This window comes from Somniosus microcephalus, chromosome 2 (assembly GCF_052327205.1).
Source record: "Somniosus microcephalus isolate GS21.2 chromosome 2, FLI_Smic_1.0, whole genome shotgun sequence".
Lineage (NCBI taxonomy): Eukaryota > Metazoa > Chordata > Chondrichthyes > Squaliformes > Somniosidae > Somniosus > Somniosus microcephalus.
The window spans coordinates 239,128,540-239,154,701 of record NC_140988.1 but is presented as its reverse complement, the minus strand read 5'-3'; the positions used below and the strand labels follow the sequence as shown (position 1 = coordinate 239,154,701).

The following is a 26,162-nucleotide window of genomic DNA, read 5'->3' as shown; positions in this document are numbered from 1 at the left end:
CAGCAGGGCGTGTTGAGACCAATAGCCACCCACGTGAACTCCCCATTATGGCCGGTAAAGAAGCCGGACAATTCATGGAGGGCCACGGTGGACTATAGAGTCCTCAACAGTAACATCCCAGCCTGCGCGCCCACGGTAGCAGCAGTTGCCGACCTAATAGGGAGTATTCCAGCATCCGCGACCACGTTCACGGTGCTGGATATCTCGAACAGTTTCTGGTCCATTCCGCTGCGGCGGGAGGATCAGTACAAGTTTGCCTTTACTTTTAAAGGACAACAGTACACCTGGAACTACTTGCCACAGGGTTTTCACAACAGCCCCAGCATTTTCCATCAATGCATGGCGGGAAGTTTAAAAGAATTTAGCCAGCCCAATCAGATAGTGCAGTATGTGGACGACCTACTCCTGTTCACGGATTCAAGGGAGGAGCATGGCCCACTATTAGCCGAATTATTGGAACTGTTAGAAAGGAAGGGTTTCAAAGTAAACCCAAAGAAAGCACAGATCGGCCAGCAGGAGGTGAAATTCCTGGGTCTGACCATCCGCGCTGGGGAAAGAGCCATAGATAAGGCTAGACGGGAATCGGTGCAGGATCTACCGATCCCTAACACAGTAACGGGTGTAAGGTCCTTTTTGGGGTTGACCGGGTACTGCAGGGATTTCATCGAGGACTATGTAGCCACAGCAGCCCCGCTGCTCCGACTCTTACACAAGGGAGTCGAGTGGTCTTGGGATGAGGGGTGTCAGGCAGCATTCGAGAAGTTGAAAATGGATCTGCAGACCGCGCCAGCTTTAGGGGCCATAGATAGGGGGGGAGGAGTTTTTCCTGGAAGTAGCCGCTAGTGGGGACAGCCTGAGCGCCGTGCTGCTCCAGGAGCGACACGGCAAGCTGAGACCAGTGGTCTATTCCTCCAGGGTACTCACGGATGTGGAGAGGAGTTTTTCCAATTGCGAACGGCATCTCCTGGCCACGCATTGGGCTGTGAACAGATCAGTGATCTTCACAGGAACCTCTCCCATCACTCTCCTCACCCATCACACCCCACAAAGATGCTTCTGGATGGAAGGATCAAGGATGGGACTGTAGGCAGCGCCCGGATTGCGTGCTGGACCCTCCTCCTTTCCCAGATGGATCTCAAAGTTAAAGGTCTCTGCGAGCCGAAGCTCGCAGCCAACATGGTATATCCCGGAACAGCCCATCGGTGTTCCGTCGAAGGGGTATGGGAGGTTAACATAGGTTTACGGGCCGGGATACACCCCACAGGCCGCGAGATCTATGTAGACGGTTCCAGCACGGTCTCTGCTGGCGAACGACTCACAGGGTGTGGAGTTCATGACCCTACGGCAAACATTGCCTTGGCAATTAAGCTCCCCAGCACTGTGAGCGCACAGCAAGCTGAACTGTCCGCGGTGGCGTACGTGGTTACCCACCCCGAGATCTTCCCAACCCCATACACGATTTGCTCGGACAGCATGTTCACGTGCAATTCGTGTACGGAATACCTCGCCATCTGGTCCCGCCACGGATATACCTCCGCGGACGGACGGCCTTTAACAGTTAAGCCCTTGCTGGAAAAGATCCTGGCAGCTGTGGGGGAGGAAGGGGAGGTGTTCATCCACAAGGTGAAGGCTCATTCCACCACAGAACCCCGCAGTCAGGGCAACCAGCAGGCGGATGCGCTAGCCAGGGAGGGTGCCCGCAACGGCATTTTCTGGGACCCCTATGGACCCGGACCCGTGGCGGCGATCCAAGGCGGGGAGGGGACTCCAGGGAATACAGGGGTGACACCGCCCCTAGACCTAAAAACCGTCCAGACCCGGGATCCCGCCCTAAAAACGGTCCTCAAAGCCATCACTGAGGGCAAGCAGGTAGAGGGTCCGTACAGTACGGCAGCCCTCTCAGTCAAGGAAGGCATGTTGTTCTGGGAGGAGCAGTGGGTTGTGCCGCAGCAGCACCGGAGGGAATTCCTTCAACTGGCCCATGAGGGTCCAGGGGCAGGACACCCCGGGCCTGAGGTTACTTGGCAACGGGTAGAGCAGGCGGGATGGTGGCCGGGACTGAGGGACGATGTCCGCGAGTTCTGTGCGAGCTGTCTTGTGTGCGCTGCAAACAACCCAGACCCCCAGAAAAGGAAGGTGCCCATGGGGCACATCAGGAGGGTAGAGGGACCGTGGCAGTCGATTCAGGTCGACTACATAGGGCCCCTGCCCGCCGCCCAGGGTGGCTATAAGTATTGCCTTGTCCTGGTGGATGTGTTCACCAAATGGGTAGAAGCTTTCCCGTGCAGAACAGCTACGGCGCTGGGTACTGCCAAGATCTTGATCCGGGAAGTGTTCTCACGGTGGGGACTCCCCCGTTTTGTTGAGTCCAACCAAGGGAGTCAGTTCACCGGTCAAGTGATGCAGAACACCCTCATGCTCTTGGACATTGAAGGGAAGTGGCACGTAACGTACAATCCCCAGTCATCCGGGATTGTTGAACGCATGAACCGGACCCTCAAGGAAAAGCTGAGGAAAGAGACAATGGGCTCGCCCCAGAAATGGGCGGAGGTCCTGCCTCTAGTCCTCATGGGGATCCGAGCCAGCCAGTCCAAAAGTACGGGGTACTCCCCGCACAAATTAATGACTGGAAGGATCATGCGAACACCCACCCATGTACTAGCCCCGGTGCTCACTGAGGGCCAGCTCCAAGAGGTGAAACGAGACAAGTTCGTCCAGACCCTTTTGGAGCGCCTGAAGCAGGTTTATGGGCAGGCGGCTGGGAACATGGGGAGACAGCATCAGGGGAACCGACTGTTGCTGGAACCTCGTAAGCAACAAGAGTGGGAAGTCGGAGACCAGGTCATGGTTAGGAATTATGCCCGGGGGTGGGGAGTTTTGAACCACTGTACATGGGGCCTTATAGCTGATGTGCCTCAATAAATCCGAGACTCGATGTTAGCGAAACAAAACAAGGCTTTTATTGACTTAGAAGGTAACACACAGAGGAGAGGTATCTTCCATCCAGAGGTCTGCCGTACTGGGTGTGATGCAGGCTGGGCCAGTTTACATAGGGGCCAGGTATGGGCAGAGCCCTACACACAGTACAATACAATGGTGAGGAAACAGAACTGAGGTAAGGGAAATGAAACTGAAACCAACCACAGTCACAGGCAGAGAATACCAATGAGTGATGAATGGAATATTTCATCACATTCACCCCTTCTATAGATTTAGTCTGTTCGGGGGTTTGATAGTCCTCTGCGACCGACGTGGCTGTTGTGGTGCCTCGGGTGTCAGCTGGGTGTCCCCGGTGGCCTCCTGGGTCTCTGCCGGGGGTGCCGCCAGGGTTGTTGAAGGGGTAGTTGGTGGGGGTGCCGTTGGTCGATGTTCTTCCGGGGGTGATGAAAGAGTAGTGGGTGGGTAAGAGTTGCTGTGATCGTTGTTGCTGCTGTTGTCGTGGTTGTTGTCGTTACCGGCTGGGGCGGCGTCTTTTATGGACACGGTGTCCTCCCTTCCGTCGGCGTGCCGGACATACGCGTATTGGCGGTTGGCGTGGAGTAGGTGCACTGACTCCATGAGAGGGTCTGTCTTGTGGCCCCTCACATGCCTTCGCACGAATACCGGACCCGGGGTGGCGAGCCATGACGGCATGGATACGCCTGAGGTGGATTTCCGGGGAAAGACAAACATTCGCTCATGAGGCGTGGCATTAGTGGCAGTACACAATAGCGACCGTATCGAATGGAGCACATCTGGGAGGACTTCCGGCCAGCGGGAGATAGGGAGGCCCTTGGTCCTTAGAGCTAGAGTGACTGCTTTCCATACTGTCCCGTTCTCTCGCTCCACTTGACCGTTACCCCGGGGGTTGTAGCTGGTGGTACGGCTTGTGGCGATCCCCCTGGACAGCATGTACTGACGTAGCTCTTCACTCATGAAGGACGCCTCCCTATCCGTATGGATGTAGCTCGGCATACCGAACAGGCAGAACAGGCTGTTGAGGCATTTAATGACCGTGGCGCTGGTCATGTCTGGGCAGGGGAGGGCGAATGGGAAACGGGAGTATTCGTCCACAATGTTCAGGAAGTAAACATTGCGGTCGACGGACGGGAGGGTGCCCTTGAAATCTACGCTGAGCCGCTCAAAGGGCCGTGTAGCTTTGATTAAGTGGGCTCTATCTGGGCGGTAGAACCGAGGCTTGCACTCAGCGCAAGTGCGGCAGTTCCTGGTCATAGACCGAACTTCCTCAATCAAGTAGGGTAAGTTGCGGGACTTTATGAAGTGGAACAGCCGCGTGACCCTTGGGTGGCAGAGGTCGTTGTGGAGGGTCTGTAGCCGATCCCCGGTGGCGCTGGCACACATCCCTCGTGAGAGGGCGTCGGGGGATTCGTTAAGGGCCCCTGGCCAGTAAATGATGTCATAATCGAAGGTGGAGAGCTCGATCCGCCACCTAAGAATCTTATCATTTTTAATCTTCCCCCTCTGTTTATTATTGAACATAAACGCTACCGACCGCTGGTCGGTAAGTAGGGTGAAGCGTTTGCCGGCTAGGTAGTGGCACCAGTGGCGCACTGCCTCCACGATGGCTTGGGCCTCCTTTTCCACGGAGGAGTGTCTGATCTCGGGCCCTTGGAGGGTCCTCGAGAAGAAAGCTACGGGCCGCCCCGCCTGGTTGAGGGTGGCCGCCAAGGCAAAGTCAGACGCATCACTTTCCACTTGAAAGGGAGTGTTCTCGTCCACTGCCTGTAGCGTGGCCCGCTCAATATCCCGCTTAATGCTTTTGAAGGCGGCGTGGGCCTCAGCAGGGAGCGGAAAAGAGGATGCTTTCAAGAGGGGGCGGGCTTTGTCGGAGTAGTTGGGGACCCATTGGGAATAACAAGAAAATAACCCCAGGCACCTTTTCAGGGCTTTGGGAGTGTTGGGCAGGGGCAGCTCCCGTAGGGGGCGCAATTGGTCGGGGTCTGGTCCGATTTCCCCATTCTCCACCACGCTGCCTAGTATGCAGAGGCGCGTGGTGTTGTAAACGCACTTGTCCTCGTTGTAGGTGAGGTTGAGTTTTTGTGCGGTTTTCAGAAACCTCTCGAGGTTCGAGTCGTGATCCTGCTGGTTGTGACCGCAGATGGTGACGTTGTCGAGGTAGGGGAAGGTTGCCTGCAAGTGGTGGTCATCGACCATGCGGTCCATCTCCCTCTGGAAGACCGAGACCCCATTCGTCACCCCAAAGGGGACTCTGAGGAATTGGTAGAGGCGTCCGTTCGCCTCGAAGGCGGTGTACGGGCGGTCCTCTGGTCTGATAGGGAGCTGGTGGTACGCTGACTTGAGGTCGATGGTGGAGAACACCCGGTATTGGGCGATTTGGTTCACCATTTCTGATATGCGGGGTAGCGGGTAGGCGTCTAGTTGGGTGTACCTGTTGATCGTTTGGCTATAGTCGATCACCATCCGTTTCTTCTCGCTACCCCTTACCACTACCACTTGGGCGCGCCACGGGCTGTTGCTGCGTTCAATAATGCGCTCTTTCAGGAGCCTGTCTACCTCGGTCACGATAAACCGTCTGTCCTCCCAGCTGTACCTCCTGCTTTTGGTCGCTATTGGCCGGCAGTTAGGGGTAAGGTTCGCGAATAGCAAAGGCGGCTTTACCTTCAGGGTAGCCAGACCGCACACTGTGAGGGGTGGCTGGGACCCACCGTAATTGAGCGTGATGCTTTGGTGGTAGCACTGGAAATCCAGGCCCAAGATCACGCTCGCACATAGATTCTTCATGATTAGTACTTTAAAATTATCGTATACAGTTCCGTTAACAGACAATTGTACCGTGCAGTAACCCATAATGGTCGATGTCTGGGTTTTATCAACCATAGAGATGGTACCCCGAGTAGGGACCACCTTTAGGGAGAGTTGTTGTGCCAGTTCAGGGTGGATAAAACTCTCCGTGCTTCCACTGTCAATTAAACATTTAACCCCGCACCCGTTTACCTCGATGTCCACCATTGATTTGGATAGCAGGTGCGGCCTGGTCTGGTCCACTGTGACCGATGCCACTGTAGGGCCCTGATCGAGACAAGATGGCGTCCACGCTGTCTGCTCACAAGATGGCGGACCCCACGAGGTCGGGCAAGATGGCGTCCAAGATGGCCGCTCCCACGGCGCACACGCGGCGGTGGCGGGTTTTCCGGTGGGGTTCCCTCTGCACACCTTCCCGAAGTGCCCCTTCTTACCGCACTTAAAGCAGGTGGTGCCTTTCGCCGGGCACAGGTTTCTGGTGTGCTTTGGCTGCCCGCAGAAGTAGCAGTTGGGTCCCCAACGTGTCGCGGCTGTCATAGGGCTTCTGGGGGGAGAGCGGGGCCCCGATGGTGTCGGGCTGCCGGGCGGGGAAGATGCCTTCCAAGATGGCGACGCCCTTGGTGCACACGTGGCGGCGTGGACGGCGCGGGCTGAAGAGTAGGCGTCCGAGTTTCTCTGGGCCACATCCAGGGATTGCGCTGTGTCCGCAGCCTGTTTCAGGTCCAATCCCGTTTTTTCCAGCAGTCTCTGCCGGATGTAAGTGGAGCTGAGGCCTGTGATAAAGGCATCGCGAACAAGCTCGTCAGTGTACACTGCGGCATTTACATCTTGGCACTTGCAGTCTTTGCCAAGCATTTTCAGGGTGCCTAGGAACTCCTCCACCGATTCCCCAGGTCGCTGTGCGCGAGTGGCGAGCAGATGCCTAGCATACACCTCATTCGTAGGCTGCTGGTAATGCGCCTTTAAGATGTCGCAGGTGGCCGGGTACGTGTCGGCGTCTTGGATGAGGGGGTAAACCCGGTGGCTTACCCAATTCCGCAGAATTCCGAGTTTCATACTCGCAGCGTCCGTAGCGTCTTTGACGGCTGCGGGATTGTCCAGGAAGAATTCCATACACATAAACCAGTGTCCGAAGCATGCCGATGCGTCCGAAGCATGCTGGTCCAAATCCAAACGTTCGGGTTTCAAGAGTTGATCCATTGTGTTGAAAATTAAGTCAATAAAATTGATGTGCCTCAATAAATCCGAGACTCGATGTTAGCGAAACAAAACAAGGCTTTTATTGACTTAGAAGGTAACACACAGAGGAGAGGTATCTTCCATCCAGAGGTCTGCCGTACTGGATGTGATGCATGCTGGGCCAGCTTACATAGGGGCCAGGTATGGGCGGAGCCCTACACACAGTACAATACAATGGTGAGGAAACGGAACTGAGGTAAGGGAAATGAAACTGAAACCAACCACAGTCACAGGCAGAGAATACCAATGAGTGATGAATGGAATATTTCATCACAACAGCATTGTGGACAAGGCCAGCCCCATGGTTTATGCAGTGAAGGTGCCCCGACGTACTAAATGGTGTCACATTAACCAGTGCAAACTGTTGAAGGCGGGTGCACAAGGGCCAACAACAGGGGCCAAGTCTGAGGACAAAAATCCTCAGCCTGCGACAGAGTCACAGACCACACAGGCTGGAACAGTGGCCTGCGTGAAGGGAGGAGTCATCCCATTGGAGTGGGAGGTCACCCCTCTGATTTGGGATTCGGACGGGGAGGAGGCCGAACAGCTCGACCCCGCCCTTGACCCGATCACGGAGGAGGATGAGTCAGAGAACGAAGATCCCGCCCTCGACTCAAGCTTAGGGGAGGTAGGGATTGGGGGCGGAGACTCACTACCTGTAGGGACAGGTGAGGTGGAGTCGGATACCACAAATCCCGGCCCCGGGGGGGCGGAGCCTGAGGGAAGGGAGCCGGAGCCAGCAGCTGTGGTGGGACCACAGGCTATGACGGTGAAAGCCCCAACCCCCGGTCCGTCAGCCCTGGGAGCCTCACCCAAGGCAGCCTCTCGTAGGTCGACTCGAACGCCCCAGCCCAGAAAACAATGGCCCAACTCTCCCTATCTTCCCCAACCTCGGTACAGAGCAGCCCGAGAGAGGCACGATTCCCGTTCAGCAGCGACAGGCTGCGGGGGATCAAAGCCAAAGGTCAGTGCAGCCCCGCCACAGGAAGCGGCGCACTGCAGCCCTCACAGGAATTAGGTAGGCTGCCCGAAGGAGGGCGACGCTATATATAGGTTTAGGTAAAGATGTTAAGTGTAAGTAATTTTAATGTTAGCTTAAGTTGGGTAAAGTTTGAGATGACGGGATGTTTAAAGGATAGTTTTCAAAGTCTGCCCAATATGTGTGGTTGTTTGGAAGCGGGGTCAAGGGACCCGCGCGTCCGTTTAATTAGGCCAGCACCTGTTGGGAGCCTGGCTACATCATCTTGTCGATTACAGAGACCAGGGATACAATGGAAAGGATTCTCGTAGGGATCGCGGTGATCGGTTGCGGGCTGGCCTACCGGGGCCGCACCAAGGACGTCATCGTATTCGGGTGTTCCGGGGACACAGCCCCCATCGCGACGGATGGGACGGGGAAGCGAGAGGTTGAGGAAACCGCCACCTATTTCCACCAAGGGAGATGGCCAGGATGGCTGGGGACTAATTCTACGGAATACTCCAGCAATTTCGGTTTCGCCTACCAAGAGACTTCATTATCGTGCCCTCGGGTGAGGATCCTTGCACCCAGAGTCAGCGTTACCGTGGGAAAGAAGATCTGTTTGGTGTGCAACGGGAACGTACCACTAAGTAGATGGTGGTGGCTACGAAAGCTGGGAAAGGACATGAAGAACTCTACTATCGAGTGGGAACGACTGGGTAATAATACCCATCGGACAATTATAGGGACTCACGGACAATTACGTGTGTGTTGGGACAAATGGTGGGAACCAGATGAAGGGATATATGTCTGTATGTGGGGTTCGAAACACGTCTGCCCCAAGGGCGTATCCATCTTTTTCCAGAGGCAGTGGCAGGATGAAGGAAGGGGGATGAGATGGGATGTCAGCACTCGGGCGTGTGGAGCCCCATACTCCCCGATTCCAGTAAACGCCACTGAACTCATCACCCGCCCACGCAAGCCCCTGCCCACGATTCCGGTAGCGTTAGCCCGGAAGGAAGAGTGCCCCACCACCACAAAGGGACCCGGGAACGGTTTAGTATTGGTACCCACCAGTCAGGTGCTGTACCAAGGGGTACACTACGCGGTGGCCTCAGTGATTTTAAACCTCACTGAGGTACGATTGCCGGAGTGGTGTCCCAGGGAGACGGAACAGTTGTACCAGGTACTGTTAACCCGAATTTTCAGACAATTTTACGAGTTTGACTTTGCCGACATCGATAAGGCCAAATTATACACCACACCACAGGAAGTTTTGGATCGGGTAGGGAGGCAAAGAAGGGGTACTGTAAATGACATTTTCACTGCTTTTAACACCGGAACGTCTGTTGTCAATGCTCTAGACAACGTGGAGCTGCAGACACAGATCAATGATTTAAAAACACAGTTGAGGAACATACTGACAAGCGAAAATAAGGTAGTGGGTTCTAAGCTACATGAAGACCAAGGCATGACACTACACTTGAAGGAAATAATTGCTGAGCTGGAGAAGCACGCTAGGACAGTAAATGCACTCATTAAGGAGGATCGGAATGCGTCCGATCAGGCTGCGCAGAACGAGGCTTGTGTGCTATACGGGGCGTGGTTGCTGGGCGAGGGCCGCAGTAATCTGGAGGATTTAAAACAAGGTTTGGTCCCGTCCTGGATCAGCAACAAGCACTTGCAAGTGCTCCACCCTTTCGAGAACGCATTAAGTCTGTGCCAGCTCAGACTAGCTGCAGAAGCGTACCCAGTCCCAGTGGACTGCGGACGCTCGAACCACACTATCATGGGAATAGTTGTAAGGATGCCGGTGTTGGGTCCTGCAGCAAAGCCCGCCCCGGTATACAGGGTGGAGAACATTGGAGTCATTCAGGGGGGTGCGCACATTCGTTACGCAGTGGTCCCGCCTTATGTCATCAGATGGGAGCGTACGATGACAGGCACCGACCTCTCGGGGTGTCGTAGCCGGCGAGCACACATCATCCTGTGCCCCCAGCATTTGAATGCCTTTTTGAAACCACAGTGCGGGTTCAGAGCCGCTAGCGCGAAGCCGATAAATTGCACCATGGAGGCAATGGCAAAGAACCATGTGCCCCCGCAGGTGGCATATATCGGAGGTGGGACATACTGTGTCACCACTGCAGCGCCTCACTACCGCCATGGACAGCACGAGTGGTGTCCGGTCAGTGACAGCAGTTTCTGTTTTAAACCCAGGGCTGAAGTTCAAGTGGCACAACAACGGATTGTCCCCATTCCTGCACCCTCCACCATTCACCTCACTGTAAAAGAGAATTTCACGGACCTGCAGCGATTCGTCACGCATTTTGGTTATGTCATTCCCCGTCTTCCCGAACACCTCACCAAGATTTTAAAAGCCGTTATAGTTTCACAGAAACATTTTTACACACTGGAGCAGAAGACAATAGAGATAGGAAAAGACATATTGGACATAGTCACCCCACCATGGTGGGACCTGTTCACTAATATAGAGATTCCGGCCTGGATTAGAATAGCATCCCACATCCTAGTAGTGTGTCAAGTTCTAATTGTAATATTTTTATTGTTCGTGCATTGCAAGAGAGGCAAACGCCTCCAGAGGAATGGAGAGAACGCTATGTATGAGTGGGGGAAGAGGACACCCCAGTGTAAGCAGCTAGTATTAAAAGTTAAAACGCCCCTCCATTTTTAGATTTCAGCCACTGCATGATTTAAGTGTGTGAATACTGTAATGTTACAGCCGTTGGTGAAGGTTGCTTTTATGATTAATAAAAGGTGTATGCAGGTGGTGCAAGGAGCATTGGGCCCTTCACATCTGAAAGATGAATGTGTTATAGGTTAAGGTAATACTGCCTGTGATTGTCCAACTGTACACAAGGTAATTTTCTGAAATGGGAACTGCATGTGTCATGGGGTCATAGATAGTTAATTACCGGGAATGTTTGGATGTGAGGAACCGGGAAAATTTGCTCACCAAGGATTATTGATACTGTAAGCAAGCTATAAGTATCACAGGGCGGACTGTAAGATTCGAAAATTTTCATTAAATAATCAAGCATGAAAACAGGATTCATAATACAGCTTTATTGACCAAAAGAAGCTTATACAGAAAACCCTTTGATAAAAAGGGGCATACAAATGGCCGCCGGACCTCGTGATCAGTTTCTTGGACCATTTGATTTCTGTTACTGCAAGCCAGACAGGCTTGTGGATTGAGAACAGTAAGCCCGCGAAAGCCAGTATCGGGAAACCGAAACTCAGGGAAATGGGCATACATATTCATTTGGATTCTAAGTACAAGACAGTTTCAGGTAACAGGATGGGGCCCATCAAGATATGGGTGGACAATTGAATGAACACTTAAACCCATTTACTGTACAAAGGAAAAACCGTTTAACAGCCATCAAGGGCAATCTCCAGACCGATCAATATGCGAACCGAGTTACGGTGACAAAGTAAAAGACATTATCGGCCAGGAAGGCCAGTTAAGCTATCACCGGCTCCCGTTACAAGACAAAGCGCCCCTGCAGAGATTTCTGCCTGCCAAAATCATTACAAAGACTGGACTATGATCTGGCGGGAGATAAGACTGTCCCAAAAGGGTATAACTATGGATTTGAAAAGTCCATCAGGGCGTATTGCGATTCTCGTAGGGGACACACACACTGGAGACCACGCTTCACATCAATGGCTATGCTTCATTCGTAGGACGATTCACTTCTTCGGTACGATTCGTAACTTCGGTGACGACGAGAAGACTTTGGCTGGGAAGCCAGCTCGGCCAGGCAAGGCTCAACCACGACGGGAAGACGAAGGAGGGTGGCCCGGGTACTTTTGTCGGGAGATCATCGACGACCCAGGCCAAAGGAGAAGACACCCTCTGGAAAAACCCAAGCCAGGCGGGAAAGAGAAATAAACGGACTCTCCCATGTGCATCCAGTTATTCAGCAGGTTTCAACTGATTTCAGTCATGACGAGCGCTCATCAAGGCTGTGTCCACTGCCTCCTCGCCTGAGAGAGAGAGAGAGAGAGAGAAAAAAAAACAAGCTGCGCCAGAAGTTTCCAAATCCACGTGACGACGGAAAGCTGTGCCAAAAGGCTGCGAACCCCCTATTTTGCGAATCTGAAAGTGGTGAGCATGATTCCGAGTTCCTCAGGTCGAAACTTAGTCTAGGTATAGGGGAGGGAGTAAGGGTAATCGTAATGTGTTCCCCCTTTTTCGATGTGCCATGTGTTTCCCATTTCCATGGAATTAAGTTTATAGATATGTGCATGCTTGTAGTTGCTTTAATTTGTGCTTATGACATGTATTTTATAATGCTGCAAACTGTTTAATAATAAAAGCATCCATTTCGTGCTATTCAACCTGGTCTATTGAGTCTTTCTCTGCACTACAGTTCCCTGCACCTAAATCCAAGGTCTAGAACCGTAGGGGAGAGTGGGTCGAACCACTCAAGGGTAATTATTGCACGAAGCCTGGTAGGAGACCAGAACGAGCAAGAGAAACCCCCTACAGATCCCATATGCTTTGTTAACCACTCTCTCAATATGTCCTGCCACCTTCAGGGACCTCTGCACATTAACTCCCAGGTCCCTCTGTCCCTGCACACTCTTTAAAACTGTGCCATTAAGTGTATATTGCCTCTCCCTGTTCCTTCTGCCAAAATGCATCACTTCACTCTTCTCTGTATTAAATTCCATCTGCCACTTGTCTGCCCATTCTGCTAGTCTTTATATGTCCTGCTGCAGTCAATTGATATCATCATCACTGTTTGCCACACCCCCAAGTTTGGTGTCATCGGCAAATTTAGAAATTCTACTCTGTATTCCAATATCCAGGCCATTTATATATATCACAAAAAGCAGTGGCCCCAGCATGGACCCTTGGGGAACACCATTGTCTACCATCCTCCAGTCTGGAAAACAGCCATTTACCACAACTTGCTGTTTTCTGTCCTTAAGCCAATTCTTTATCCAAGCTGCCACTGACCGACCTATTCTATGAGCCTCAATTTTGTTAACCAGCCTTCTATGTGGTACTTTGTCAAACGCCTTCCAAACATCCATGTAGACAACATCCATTGCATTCCCTTCATCAATCCTCTCTGTTACTTCATCAAAAAATGCAATTAGATTAGTCAAACACGATCTTCCCTTTACAAACCTGTGTTGGCTCTCCTTAATTAGCTTAAACCTCACCAAATGCCCATTAATTTTTTCCTTGATTATTGTTTCTAAAACTTTACCCAGCACTGATGTTAAACTGACCAGCCTGTAGTTACTAGGATTGTCCTTACACCCTTTCTTGAACAATGGTATCACATTTGCCACTTTCCAATCCTCAGGCACCTCCCCTGCATCTAGGGAAGATTGGAAAATTATGGCAAGCCCTTCCGCTATCTCCTCCCCCAATTCCCTTAGCAACCTGGGATGCAAGCCATCTGAACCAAGTGACTTGTCCACTCTAAGCATACCCACATCCTGTCTATCAATTTTCACCCCGTCCATGCTTCTACCTTTTCCACTTCTACTGATATTTTGTCAGCATCCACCTCCTTAGTAAACACCAATACAAAGTACTCATTGAGTATTCTAGCCTTGCCCTGCGCCTCTAAGCATATATCATCGTCTTTGTCTCTAATAGACCCCACCCTGCCTCTTACTACCCGCTTATTGTTTACATGCCGGCAGAAGGTTTTTGGGTTCCCTTTTATGTTAACCGCCATTCTACTCTCATATTCTCTCTTTGGCAATCTTATTTTCCTCTTCACTTCCCCTCTCAGCTTATTTGTTCTGGTTCTCCCTTGAAGAATTCACCTGACATGCATCATACACCCTCTTTTTTTGTTTCATCATCTTCTCTATCTCCCTCGTCATCCAAGGAGCCCTGGCTTTGGTTCCATTACCCTTCCCTCTTGTTGGAATGTACCTAGCCTGTACTTGGAACATCTCTGCCTTAAAGATCACCCATTGTTCCTTTACAGTTTTTCCTGTCAGTATTTGGTTCCATTTTACCCTGGCCAGATCCTTCCACATCCCATTGAAGTTAGCCCTATTCCAGTTTAGAAGTTCCACTCTAGAATGTTCCTTGCTCCTCTCCATTGCTAATCGAAATCTTATGATACAATGATCACTCACACCCAAGTGTTCTCCCACAGACACTTGGTCGACCTGGCCCACCTCATTCCCCAGCACCAGATCCAGCAATGCCTCCTTCCTAGTTGGGCCAAGAACATATTGGTCAAGGAAATTTTCCTGAACACATTTCAGAAATTCCTTCTCCTCCTTTCCCTTTACCCTAGCATTATCCCAATCAATATTTGGGTAATTAAAGTCCCCCAATATCACCACTCTATAGCTCTTGCATATCTCTGCAATTTCTCTGCAGATACCTCCCTCTCACTATTTGGAGGCCTGTAGAATACCCGCAATAGCATGATCATACCCTTTTTGCTCCTCAACTCTAACCAAATGGATTCTGTCCTTGTCCCCTCAAGAACATCCTCCCTTTCCAACACTGCAATGTCTTCCTTAATCAGCACTGCCATCCTACCTCCCTTTTTTCCTTCCCTATCTTTTCTGAACAGCTTGTACCCTTGAATATTAAGTGCCCAGTCCTCACCATTTTAAAGCCACGTTTCCGTTATTGCCACATCATATTACCACATGGCTAATTGTGCTTTTAGCTCACCAACCTTATTCACCACACTTTGTGCATTTACGTACATGCATTCTAAACTCACTTTTGAATTTTTCATAGTCTTTCTTAGTCTGCTCCTATCTAATATGGTGCTACTACCGCCTCTTGTACTATCTTCTCTAGTACTATCCAATACACTCACTCTTTTATGCAACGTATTCCTCTTTTCTACTCCTGGTGCCCATCCCCCTGCCAAGTTAGTTTAAACCCTCCCCAACAGCACTAGCAAACCTCCCCGCGAGAATATTGGTACCGGCTCTGTTGAGGTATAACCCGTCCGGCTTATACAGGTCCCACCTTCCCCAGAAACGATCCCAATGCCTCAGGAATCTAAAGCCGTCCCTCCTGCACCATCTCTCCAGCCACACATTCATCTATTCTATCCTTCTATTCCTGTACTCACTCGCACGTGGCATCAGGAGTAATTCAGAGATTACTACCTTTGAGGTCCTGCTTTTTAAACTCTCTCCTGGCTCCCTAAACTCTGCCTGCTGGACCTCATCCCTCTTTCTGCCTATGTTGTTGGTACCGATATAGACAACGACCTCTGACTGTTCACCCTTCCCCCCTCAGAGTGTCCTGCAGCCGCTCAGTGACATCCTTGACCCTGGCACCAGGGAGGCAACATACCATCCTGGAGTCACGTCTACAGCCACAGAAACGCCTGTCTGCTCCCCTAACTAGCGAATCCCCGACCACTATTGCTCTTGCACTCTTTTTCCTCCCCCCGTACAGCTGAGCCACCCGTGGTGCTGTGGACTTGACTCTGGCTGCACTTCCCAGAGGAACCATCGCCGTCACCAGTACTCAGAACAGAATACTGGTTGGAGAGTGCGATGCACTCCAGGGACTCCTGCACTACCTGCCTGTTCCTCCTCTTCTGTCTGGCGATCACCCATTCCCTCTCTGCCTGCATACTCTTAAGCTGTGGGATGACCACCCCTAGAAACGTGCTATCCACATAACTCTCAACCTCGCGGATGCACCGCATTGACTCCAGCCGCCGCTCATGCTCTGAAACCCGGAGCTCGAGATGCTGTAGTTGACGACACTTCCCACACATGTGGTCGTCCAGCCTACGCGAAGCGTCCAGGACTTCCCACATGGCAGAGGGTGTGCACTCCAAGGGACTGAGCTGCCCTGCCATGCCTCTATTTAATAGACTAAGAACTAACCCAGCAGAAATAAACTTAAAACTTAACAAAAAACACTCCCCAGCTACTCACCAATCAGCTCTTTCCCTCTATTTAATAGGCTATTAACTAACTTAACCGAAATAAACTTAGAAACTTAAAAAATATATACTCACCAATCAGCTCCTTCCCTTGTGCCGATGTCACTTTTTTTACTCTGACATCACTTTTTCAAAAACTGCCTCTGTTGAGTTGCTGCCACTCCTTTTAACTGCTCCACTCTCGCTGTGCTCCCTCCAGGTGCACAGCTCCCGGTCTCAGGCTCCTGCCACTTGGGACTGCTCCTTTTAACTGCTCCGCTCTTGCTGTGCTCCCTCCAAAACCGCAAGGGCTTCCACTCTCTGAATGTCCAGTTGGTGTGTGACCACAGACAGCGCATCCTCACTGTCAATGCCCGCTATCCTGGCAGCAGCCATGATGCTTTTATCCTGCGCCAGACTGGTGTCTCAGACCTCTTCCAACCACTGCGTCAACCTAGTGGATGGCTCCTCGGGGACAAGGGTTATCCACTCTGCACCTGGCTGATGACACCGTTCTGTAACCACAACACTCCTACTGAGCTCGCATACAATGACAGCCATAGCGCCACTAGGAACCTCATTGAGCAGATGATCGGCGTCTTGAAACAATGGGCCAGAAATTCGGGTTTCCACGGGTGAGTACGCACGGGGTACTCACCCATAGGCCGAATGGAAGTGCCGGTCTTCTGCATGCACTGCGCATGCGTGGGAAACCGGCACTTCCGATCCTCTGAACGAAGGGGTTCAGCGGTCGAACACGTGCGCAGGAGAGGCTGCGCGTGCACTTTGAACTTAGATTTTTTTTGCAGGTTTTCCCGGGATCGTAAGCCTGCAGGATTTAGAAATGTAAACAGCAGACGTAAGACCTGCTTTTTACAAGGTAAGTGGTCAATTAATTAAAATTAAAACATTTTTTCCACAGGTTTATTATTTTTAAATACTTTAAAGCAAGGTAAGTTTATTTTTAGCCCCGTTAGAATATAAAATTATTTTTTTCAAAAATATAAATTATTGTTTAAAATAGTTATTTAATGTAATTTATAGTTTATTAAAAAGTGTGATTTAAAAAAAATGTATTTGAAGGTTTACTGCTATTTTGGGGCCGTATATTTATAAGTCTTGACAGGTCTTCCTGTCAGACTTATGAATGGGCTTTTCCCTCCTCCGATTGGCTGCACATGGCTCACGTGATCCCAGGGGATGCATCGAACTAACTGCGCCCCTGGGACACGCAAGCACTGCGCGCCGGCAGCTGGGCCAGGCCCCGGGTCGGAATTCCACGGGGCCCTACAGCTCAACTGCTGGCGCACAAGGTAAGTGCAGGTCGGGGGCTTACACCCGCGGGAAACCCTCGACCCAAATTTCTGGGCCAATAGTTCCGGGGTCTTGACCACTCTGGAGGAGCCCTGCAGTACTGTCCGGAGCGAGTCTTGCTTTTCATTGTTGTGTGCTGCATGCTTCACAACCTCGTAATTATGAGGGCCCAGCCATTTTCACCAGGGATTGGTGCACCATCTCAGGAGGAGGAGGAGGCGGAGGAGGAGGATGAGGATGAAGAGGAGGATCAGCAGCACCAACGTGGGAGGGAGACGCACAATGTTGCCTCTGCAAGGGCCGTCCGTGAATGCCTGATAAGACACCGCTTCTAACGAATGACAGAGAAGATGGCTTCTGGGATGAAGAAGCACATCATCGCAAGCATCCCTCAGCCCCTATTGCCAGGCAAAGCTCCAATGAGTCAAATCAGCAAAGTTGTAAAGTGACGATAAAAATTTTGACTCATATTACAAACTCTGTCTTATGTATTCAGGACAAACAATTAGAAGCAAACCCAACAATTCATAAACTAAAAAAACTCATTCTCACAACATCGAGATAATTGTCAAAACAGTAAACAAATATATTAAGATGAACATCAAACTTTCCCACAAACATTCCTCCCATTTATTGGATAATTTCCACTTTTCGGCCTTCGAGGGTGATCGCCATCCTCTGCATACTTCCCCCCTTCCAACCCTACTGCGCCTCTGTAATGTGGCCCCAGTGGCTGCAGCGAGGCTGGCGGGGGGCTGCTGAATCTCGGATCCAGAGACTGCAGATGGCCTTGAAGAACACCCTCGACCAGCTCTGGGCCTGGAGGGCCCGGCTGCAGACTGCACCAACTCTGCATGGGCGGCAGCAGTCTGGGATGGCTGGGTTACAGGCTGTGGCAAGTGCAATGGTGAAGTGACAGTGGTGGGAGCAGGAATGCTGTCATCCTGAGAGAGGACAGCACCTTCCTGCTCGACTGACACACTGCCACTCCCCCGGGGCAGAACCACAGCATCCAGAGCAATCTGCTCGAGCACAGATTGCTGGCCTGCTGCGGCACCGTGAGATCCCCGCTGGGCAGTGGGCGACCCAGCGACGATTGCAGCAGTTAGCGTTTGCGTGGCATCAATCTGAGACTGCATGAGAGCAGTCTGAGAGTGGATGGCGCCAACCAATGACTCGATTGCAGCATTAAGCCGTTGCGTTGCCTCGGCCTGTGCTGCAATAGATACTGCCACCTCACCCATTACACGCGACATGGGGTCTGAGTCCCCATGATCTCTCTGCAATTCAACCATCCTCTGCAATGAGGCAAGGATGGGTTCAAGGGTTTGCACACAGATGACAGCTGTGCTAGTGGTGGACTCCTCCACACTCCTAGCCAGTGCATCCATGCTCTCGGGCACCCTTGCCATTGCACCCATGAGCTCAGTATGCATGCTCAGAACCTGAGTATTCATGGCAGCTATATCGAGGTCCTCATCTGAGTCCTGTGCAGCAGAACTCGTGCGCGCACTCACCCTCCGGGGAGATGGCCCCCGAGCTTCCCTTCCCCCATGGCGTTGCTGCAGCCCGCTGGGTCCAGGAGCATTACCCACATCAGATCCTAACCCCCTGCTCCCCTCCAGGGAACACGTGGCCCCAGTCTCAGAAGTTTCACCCTCGGGAGACGCAGGCAGTGAGGCTCCAGCTTCCTCTTCCTCCTCTTCTGGTGCATCGCTGCCACTGGCAGGCTAAGGGACAGGCTGAGTCAGCTGGTGGTGCACAATCTGAAAGCAGGAAGGTACAAGAGTGGCTTTAGCGTGAGAGCAGGGGGCAGGAAGTGAGCGAGGACTGGAGACAGTTAGTTAGATTAAAAGTGTAAAAGGCTGATGTTGTGAAGGGTAGTGGTATGAGAGAGGAGAGAAAGCTGATGAACATACCGTTGCTGTCCCCAAGGGAGTCGATCTCTCCACTGGCCACAGCACCTACAATCTGGCTCATAATGAGTCTGTGGACTCTCTCCTCCAATCCAGTGAGGGGGTGTAGGTCCACCTGTCCTCCTCCCATCCACAGGGTCTCTATTCGCTTATATGAAAGCTTGGCCTGCAAGAAAAAGAACAGCGTGTGAGTGAGTGTGCAGCCATGTGTTTGGCACATGTGCCTACCATAGTTGAATAGCCGTTAATGTCTGAAAGGTGTTGGAAGAACATGTGAGTTTTATGGGATGACCATAGTTGTTGGATGACTGTTGGACATTTGGGCATTTACACCGTCTGGGCACAGAGTGAGATTGAGATGGTGGGATGTAGAGATATTAATATTGGCCCAGAAATTCGGGTCTCCACGGGTGAGTACGCACGGGGTACTCACCCGTAGGCCAATGGAAGTGCCGGTTTCCTGCATGCACTGCGCATGCGTGGGAAACCGGCACTTCCGTTCCCCTGAACGAAGGGGTTCAGAGGTCGAACACGTGCGCAGGAGAGGCTGCACGTGCGCATCGAACTTGCGATTTTTTTGCAGGTTTTCCCGGGAGGGTAAATCTGCAGAATTTACATATTTAAAAAGCAGTCGCAAGGCCTGCTTTTTACAAGGTAAGTGGTGAATTAATTAAAATTAAAACATTTTTTCCACAGGTTTATTATTTTTATAAATACTTTAAAGAAAGGTAAGTTTATTTTTAGCCCCGTTAGAAAATAAAATTATATTTTTCAAAAATTTAAATTATTGTTTAAAATAGTTATTTCATGTAATTTCTAGTTTATTTAAAAAATGTGATGGTTTTTTAAAAATTTATTTGAAGATTTAGTGATGTTTTGGGGCTCGTAGTATTTCCAAGTTTGACAGCACTTACTGTCAAACACATGAATGAAGCATTCCCTGCTCCGATTGGCTCCCCATGGCCCACATGATCCCAGGGGGCACATCGAACTAACTGCGCCCCTGGGATACGCAAACACTGCGCGCCGGCAGTTGGAGCAGGCCCAGGATTGGAATTTCACAGGGGCCCACAGCTCAACGGCCGGCGCGCAAGGTAAGTGCAGTTCGGGGGCTGACACCCGCGGGAAGCCTCCGACCCGAATTTCTGGGCCATTGAAAAGCAGGTACTCACCTAGACCACCCGAGTGAGGTCGTTGAACTTTGTATGACACTGTGTATGTGTCCTCTGAACCAGGCTCCGTGATGACACATGCTGGGCTACCTCCCTCCTGACTCTTCGAAATTCGCGGGGCAATGGCCTCCTGCCAGTCTCTGGGAAGAGCACTGCCCGTTGTCATTCAACAGCGCCAACCAGAGCCACCAATGCCTGGTCGCTGAACCGGCGAGCTCTCTCCCTGGGCCTCTGAGTATCCATTACTAGTTTAAGCAGAGTAGTAGGTGTTTGCAGGCCGAGATACAATGCTGCAATGAGCAGGGTACGTCTGGGCAGCAAGATGGCCCCTCTCCTTTAAGAACTGGATAGCGCCAGTCTGTCTGAGTTCCATGGTAATTGACATCGCCTGAGCTTCGGTCATGTTCTGAGGTAGCGCCTCGCTCCCCAACATTAGCGCCTTAAGAGAGGTGTGTAGCGCTTGATTTAGCGCTCAAATCACCTTCAGGGGTGATGGAGGCTAATTTTGCAGTCAGCGGCGATAATTAATGCCGGGCGCTAAACTTTGCGCCTGGCCGATATTAGCGCCCTTAATGGACGATACTCAATTTTTCCCCCCTAGAGCTTTCTGTAGCTTGCAAGTGGTTAGAGCCAACTCTCTATCCAGTGGCACCTCATTGGAACAACCTCTCTCACCATTGACGGTTTTGCCTCGATAATCTCTCCGTCGCCTGCCATCTATTACATCAGAATGGGTACGGTTTACACTCTCTCACCTTGGTCCTCAGAATCTGACAATGATCAGGGAATGGTAGGATAGTGGTAATGTTACTGGGCTAGTAATCCAGAAGCCTGGACTAAGGATCCGGAGACGTGAGTTAAAATTCCTGCCACGGCAGCTAGGAAATTTAAATTCAGTTAATTAAATAAATCTGGAATAAAAAGCTAGTATCAGTAATGGTGACCATGAAACTATCGGATTGTCGTAAAAACCCAACTGGTTCACTATTGTCCTTTAGAGAAGGAAATCTCCCATCCTTACCTGGTCTGGCTTATATGTGACTCCAGACCCACAACAATGTGGTTGACTATTAACTGCCCTCTGAAATGGCCTAGCAAGCCACTCAGTTGTAACAAACTGCTACAAAACACAATAATAAGAATAAAACCGGACGGACCACCTGGCATTGACCTCGGCACCAGCTACGGACACGGCAACGGCACACCCAGCCCAGTCGACCCTGCAAAGTCCTCCTCATCAACATCTGAAGACTTGTGCCAAAAGTTGGGAGAGCTGTCCCACAGACTAGTCAAGCAACAGCCTGACACAGTCATACACACATATACCTTTCAACCAATGGCCCAGACTCCTCCATCACCATCCCTGGGTAGGCCCTGTCCCACCGGCAGGACAGACCCACCAGGGGTGGCAGCACAGTGGTATACAGTTGGGAAGGAGTGGCCCTGGGAATCCTCAACATTGACTCCGGACCCCATGAAGTCTCATGGCTTCAGGACAAGCATGGGCAAGGAAACCTCCTGCTGATTACCACCTACCGCCCTCCGTCAGCTGATGAATCAGTACTCCTCCATGTTGAACACCACTTGGAAGAAGCACTGAGAGTAGCAAGGGCACAGATTGTACTCTGGGTGGGGGACTTCAACGTCCATCACCAAGAGTGGCTCGGTAGCACCACTACTGACCGAGATGGCCGAGTCCTGAAGGACATAGCTGCCAGTTTGGGCCTGCGACAGGTGGTGAGAGAACCAACACGAGGGAAAAACCTACTTGACCTCATCCTCACCAATCTACCTGTCACAGATGCATCTGTCCATGACAGCATTGGTAGCAATGACCAACGCACAGTCATTGTGGAGACGAAGTCCCGTCTACATACTGAGGACACTCTCCATCGTGTTGTGCGGCACTACCACCGTGCTAACTGAGATAGATTCAGAACGGATCTACCAGCTCAAAACTGGGCATCCATGAGGCACTGTGGGTCATCAGCAGCAGCAGAATTGTATTCCACCACAATCTGTAACGTCATGGCCCAGCATATCCCTCACTCTACCACTACCATCAAGCAAGGGACCAACCCTGGTTCAATAAGGAGTGTAAAAGAGCAGTAGCAGGCGTACCTAAAAATGAGGTGCCAACCTGGGGAAGCTGCAACACAGGGCTACATGCAAGCTAAAAAGCAGAAGCAGAAGCAGCATGCTATAGACAGGGCTAAGCGATCTCACATCAACTGATCAGATCAAAGCTCTGCAGTCCTGCCACATCCAGTCATGAATGGTGGTGAACCATTAAACAACTAACGGGAGGAGGAGGCTCCATGAGTATCCCCATCCTCAATGATGGTGGAGCCCAGCACGTGAGTGCAAAAGACAAGGCTGAAGCATTTGCAACCATCTTCAGCCAGAAGTTCCGAGTGGATGATCCATATCGGCCTACTCCTGAGGTCCCCACCATTACAGAAGCCAGTCTTCAGCCAATTCAATTCACTCTACGTGATATCAAGAAGCGGCTTGGAACACTGGATACAGCAAAGGCTATGGGCCCCGACAACATCCCGGCTATCGTGCTGAAGACTTGTGCTCCAGAAGTAGCCGCGCCTCTAGCCAAGCTGTTCCAGTACAGCTACAACACTGGCATCTATCTGACAATGTGGAGAACTGCCCAGGTATGTCCTGTCCACAAAAAGCAGGACAAATCCAACCCAGCCAATTACCACCCCATCAGTCTACTCTCAATCATCAGCAAAGTGATGGAAGGTGTCATCGACACTGCTATCAAGCGGCACTTACTCACCAATAACCTGCTCATTGATACCTGTGGTGTATGTAACCTGTTCCACCTTAAGAGAACTTAAGCCTGTTCCACCTTAAGAGATGTACTACTTTCTCTGGCTGCTGTATACGTAATACCGGTGGTGACCACACCGGTATATAAGCACTGTGTAGTAATATTGTATTCAGTATAGTCCCTACCTCCAACCAGTAAAGACCTGTTGAGTTTACTCTTGTGGTCTGTGTAGTAATTATCACTATAACACACAGACTTAACAGTGGCGACGAGTCCGATTCTTACCCTGCGGCAGTTATTTCCACGGCGGCTTCGTCCACAGACAGGACGTCGAAGAGAGGTTTCCACCCTCATCACCCTACTGGAAGACACGTCGAGCGGCAGGCATCGAGAAACCGGAGTGCAGAAGACATCCTGACCTCGAAGCCTCCATCAACGACTGTCAACTTCTTCTTTCTACCTCAGTGGTGGGTAAGCCGGGCAGCGACGCGACAGAAAGTCAACCGCGTTGGCTGTACAGACGGGGCTGGGAAGACGGAGGAATAAGGGCGGTGAGATCGATCGCGACCGGAGATAAGGGCTGGGCCGCTTTCGAGCGAGAGGCGCAGCGCGGGGACATCGATCGCGACCGGAGATAAGGGCCGCATTCGGGCTAAAAGGCGCAGCGTCTGGGGAAACTGAAGGCACGAGAGCCGCGATGAAGCGGAGACAGCGTTGGGGGACGGTTGAAGACCGCCAAGCGCGGGAAAACCGCCATTTTGTGGGCGGAGGACGATGACAAGAGCGGGAAGCCGCCATCTTGGATAACATAAAAATACAATAAATTGCAACGATGCCTAAACATGGGAACATTAATACCTTTGATAGTGACATCGAAGATTGGGCCATGTATGTAGAACGCATACAAAATTATTGTAAGGCAAATAAAATTCCTGATGCAGATAAAGCACTAACATTATTAAATTTAATGGGTGCGAAGACATACGGGCAATTGAAACACCTTGTATCACCAGATGAACCGGCGGATAAGACGTTCGAGGAGATTGTTACTGTCCTGAAAAATCATCTAAACCCCACGCCGCTGATGCTAGCGGAACGATTTAAATTTTACGACAGAAGGCAGCTGCAGAATGAAAGCAATGCTGAATATTTGATGGAATTACGTAAGCTAGCAAAATATTGTCAGTTTGGAACGGGACTGACAGAGGCACTACGAGATAAATTTGTGTGTGGTTTATTTAAACAGGATACACAAAAGCGACTGCTCGAGGAGAATGAGCTGACGCTTGAGAAGGCGGTCACTATGGCAGCAGCACACGAAGCCGCAGCGAGAGGCACGGCAGTAATGCAGCTACGGTCACCGGAACTCGGTACAAACAAATTGGGTTTGAGTTCTGTCAAATGTTATCGTTGTGGAAAGACAACGCACGATCAGAACCAGTGTTGATTTAAAAACCAAGAATGCAGAACGTGCGGCAGGCTTGGCCACATAGCTAAAGTATGCCGGTCAGGAAAGAAGACCAGCAACAAAAAGTCACCGCAAGGAAAATACGCAAAGGTACACAAGGTGACAAAGAACAGTTTGACCAAACAGAAGTCAGATTCAGATGCTAGCAGTAATGAACTGGATAGCTTAAGAGTACACAACGTTGGTAAGGATGCAGATCTCCAGACAATTTGGGTCACTCTTCAGATAGCAGGAGTCCAAGTAAAAATGGAATTGGACACTGGATCGGCATTGACGGTCATGAATAAGAAAGATTACAGAAGGTTATTCCAACATATTCCCCTACAGGATACGGAGATTATATTGAAAACATACACGGGGCAAAGAGTGTACCCCATCGGAAAAATAGAGGTAGAAGTGGTCCACAAGGGCGAAGAAAGCCAAGTAATGGACTTATATGTGCTGCCTGAAGGAGGTCCACCACTACTAGGACGGGAGTGGATTAGGAAAATGAATATGGACTGGCACTCCTTGAAGGCACTAACGGTAGATTCCGGGGAAACAGATGTCAAACCTAAACAATTGTCCAGAATATTGGACGATGCTAAAGAGGTGTTCCAGCAGGGACTGGGAACACTGGGAGGAATTACGGCAAACATCAAGATTGATGAACATGCACAACCAAAATTTTTTAAAGCCAGACCGGTACCCTATGCAATACGACCTACTGTTGAAGCGGAACTGGAAGCACTAGAACGTTCAGGTGTACTGTCTAAGGTAGATTGGAGTGAGTGGGCTACGCCCATTGTTCCCGTTATGAAACGTCCTGCGAGCAACAAGCCAGGAGATCCAGGGAAGGTTCGCATCTGTGGAGATTTCAAAATCACCATTAATCCGGTGCTTCACACGGTGCAGTATCCGCTTCCACGGATTGAGGATATTTTCACTTCATTGTCTGGCGGGAAACACTTCACCAAGATAGACCTGGCGCAGGCGTACTTGCAGATGGAGGTTGAGGAAGAGTCACGCCAATACCTCACGATCAACACGCATCGAGGGTTGTACCGGTACAATAGGCTGGTTTTTGGAGTGGCATCGGCTCCAGCAATTTGGCAGAGGGCCATGGAGCAGGTATTACAGGGAATTCCAGGCACACAATGTTACCTGGACGATATTCTGATCACAGGTGATGGTGATGAACAACATCTCGCAAACTTGGAACTGGTGCTCAACAGACTGAAAGAGTATGGACTTAGAGTAAATCGGCAGAAATGTGAGTTCTTCCAGAAGCGGATCTCGTACTGTGGCCATGTCATTGACCGGGAGGGGCTTCATAAGTCTCCTGACAAGATTGAGGCAGTTGTAAAGGCTTCCGCTCCGGAGAATGTCTCTCAGTTGAGGTCGTTTCTAGGATTAATTAACTATTAACATAAATTTCTGCCAAATCTATCCACGGTACTGCACCCGTTAAACGCTCTTTTACAGAAAGGGGTACCATGGGAATGGGGCGAAAACTGTAAGAAGGCATTTCGCAAAAGCAAAGAATTGATCACCTCAGAGGAAGTGTTGGCTCACTTCAACCCGACACTGCCTATTCGGTTGGCTTGTGATGCTTCTCCATATGGTATTGGGGCAGTACTCTCACACAAGTT

General features: G+C 50.9%; 1 protein-coding gene across 1 annotated transcript in view; it reads right to left on the bottom strand.

The window, feature by feature from the left end:
* LOC147123308 (uncharacterized) overlaps positions 1-20,992 on the bottom strand; it is a 134,122-nt gene extending 113,130 nt beyond the window's left edge. The window contains exons 1-2 of the mRNA XM_085965789.1: positions 20,951-20,992; positions 17,874-18,806 (exon numbers count right to left, since the gene is read on the bottom strand). Coding sequence (XP_085821915.1) covers positions 17,874-18,806; positions 20,951-20,992 — 975 coding nt within the window. The remainder of the gene's footprint in view (positions 1-17,873; positions 18,807-20,950) is intronic.
* Positions 20,993-26,162: the final 5,170 nt, after the last annotated feature.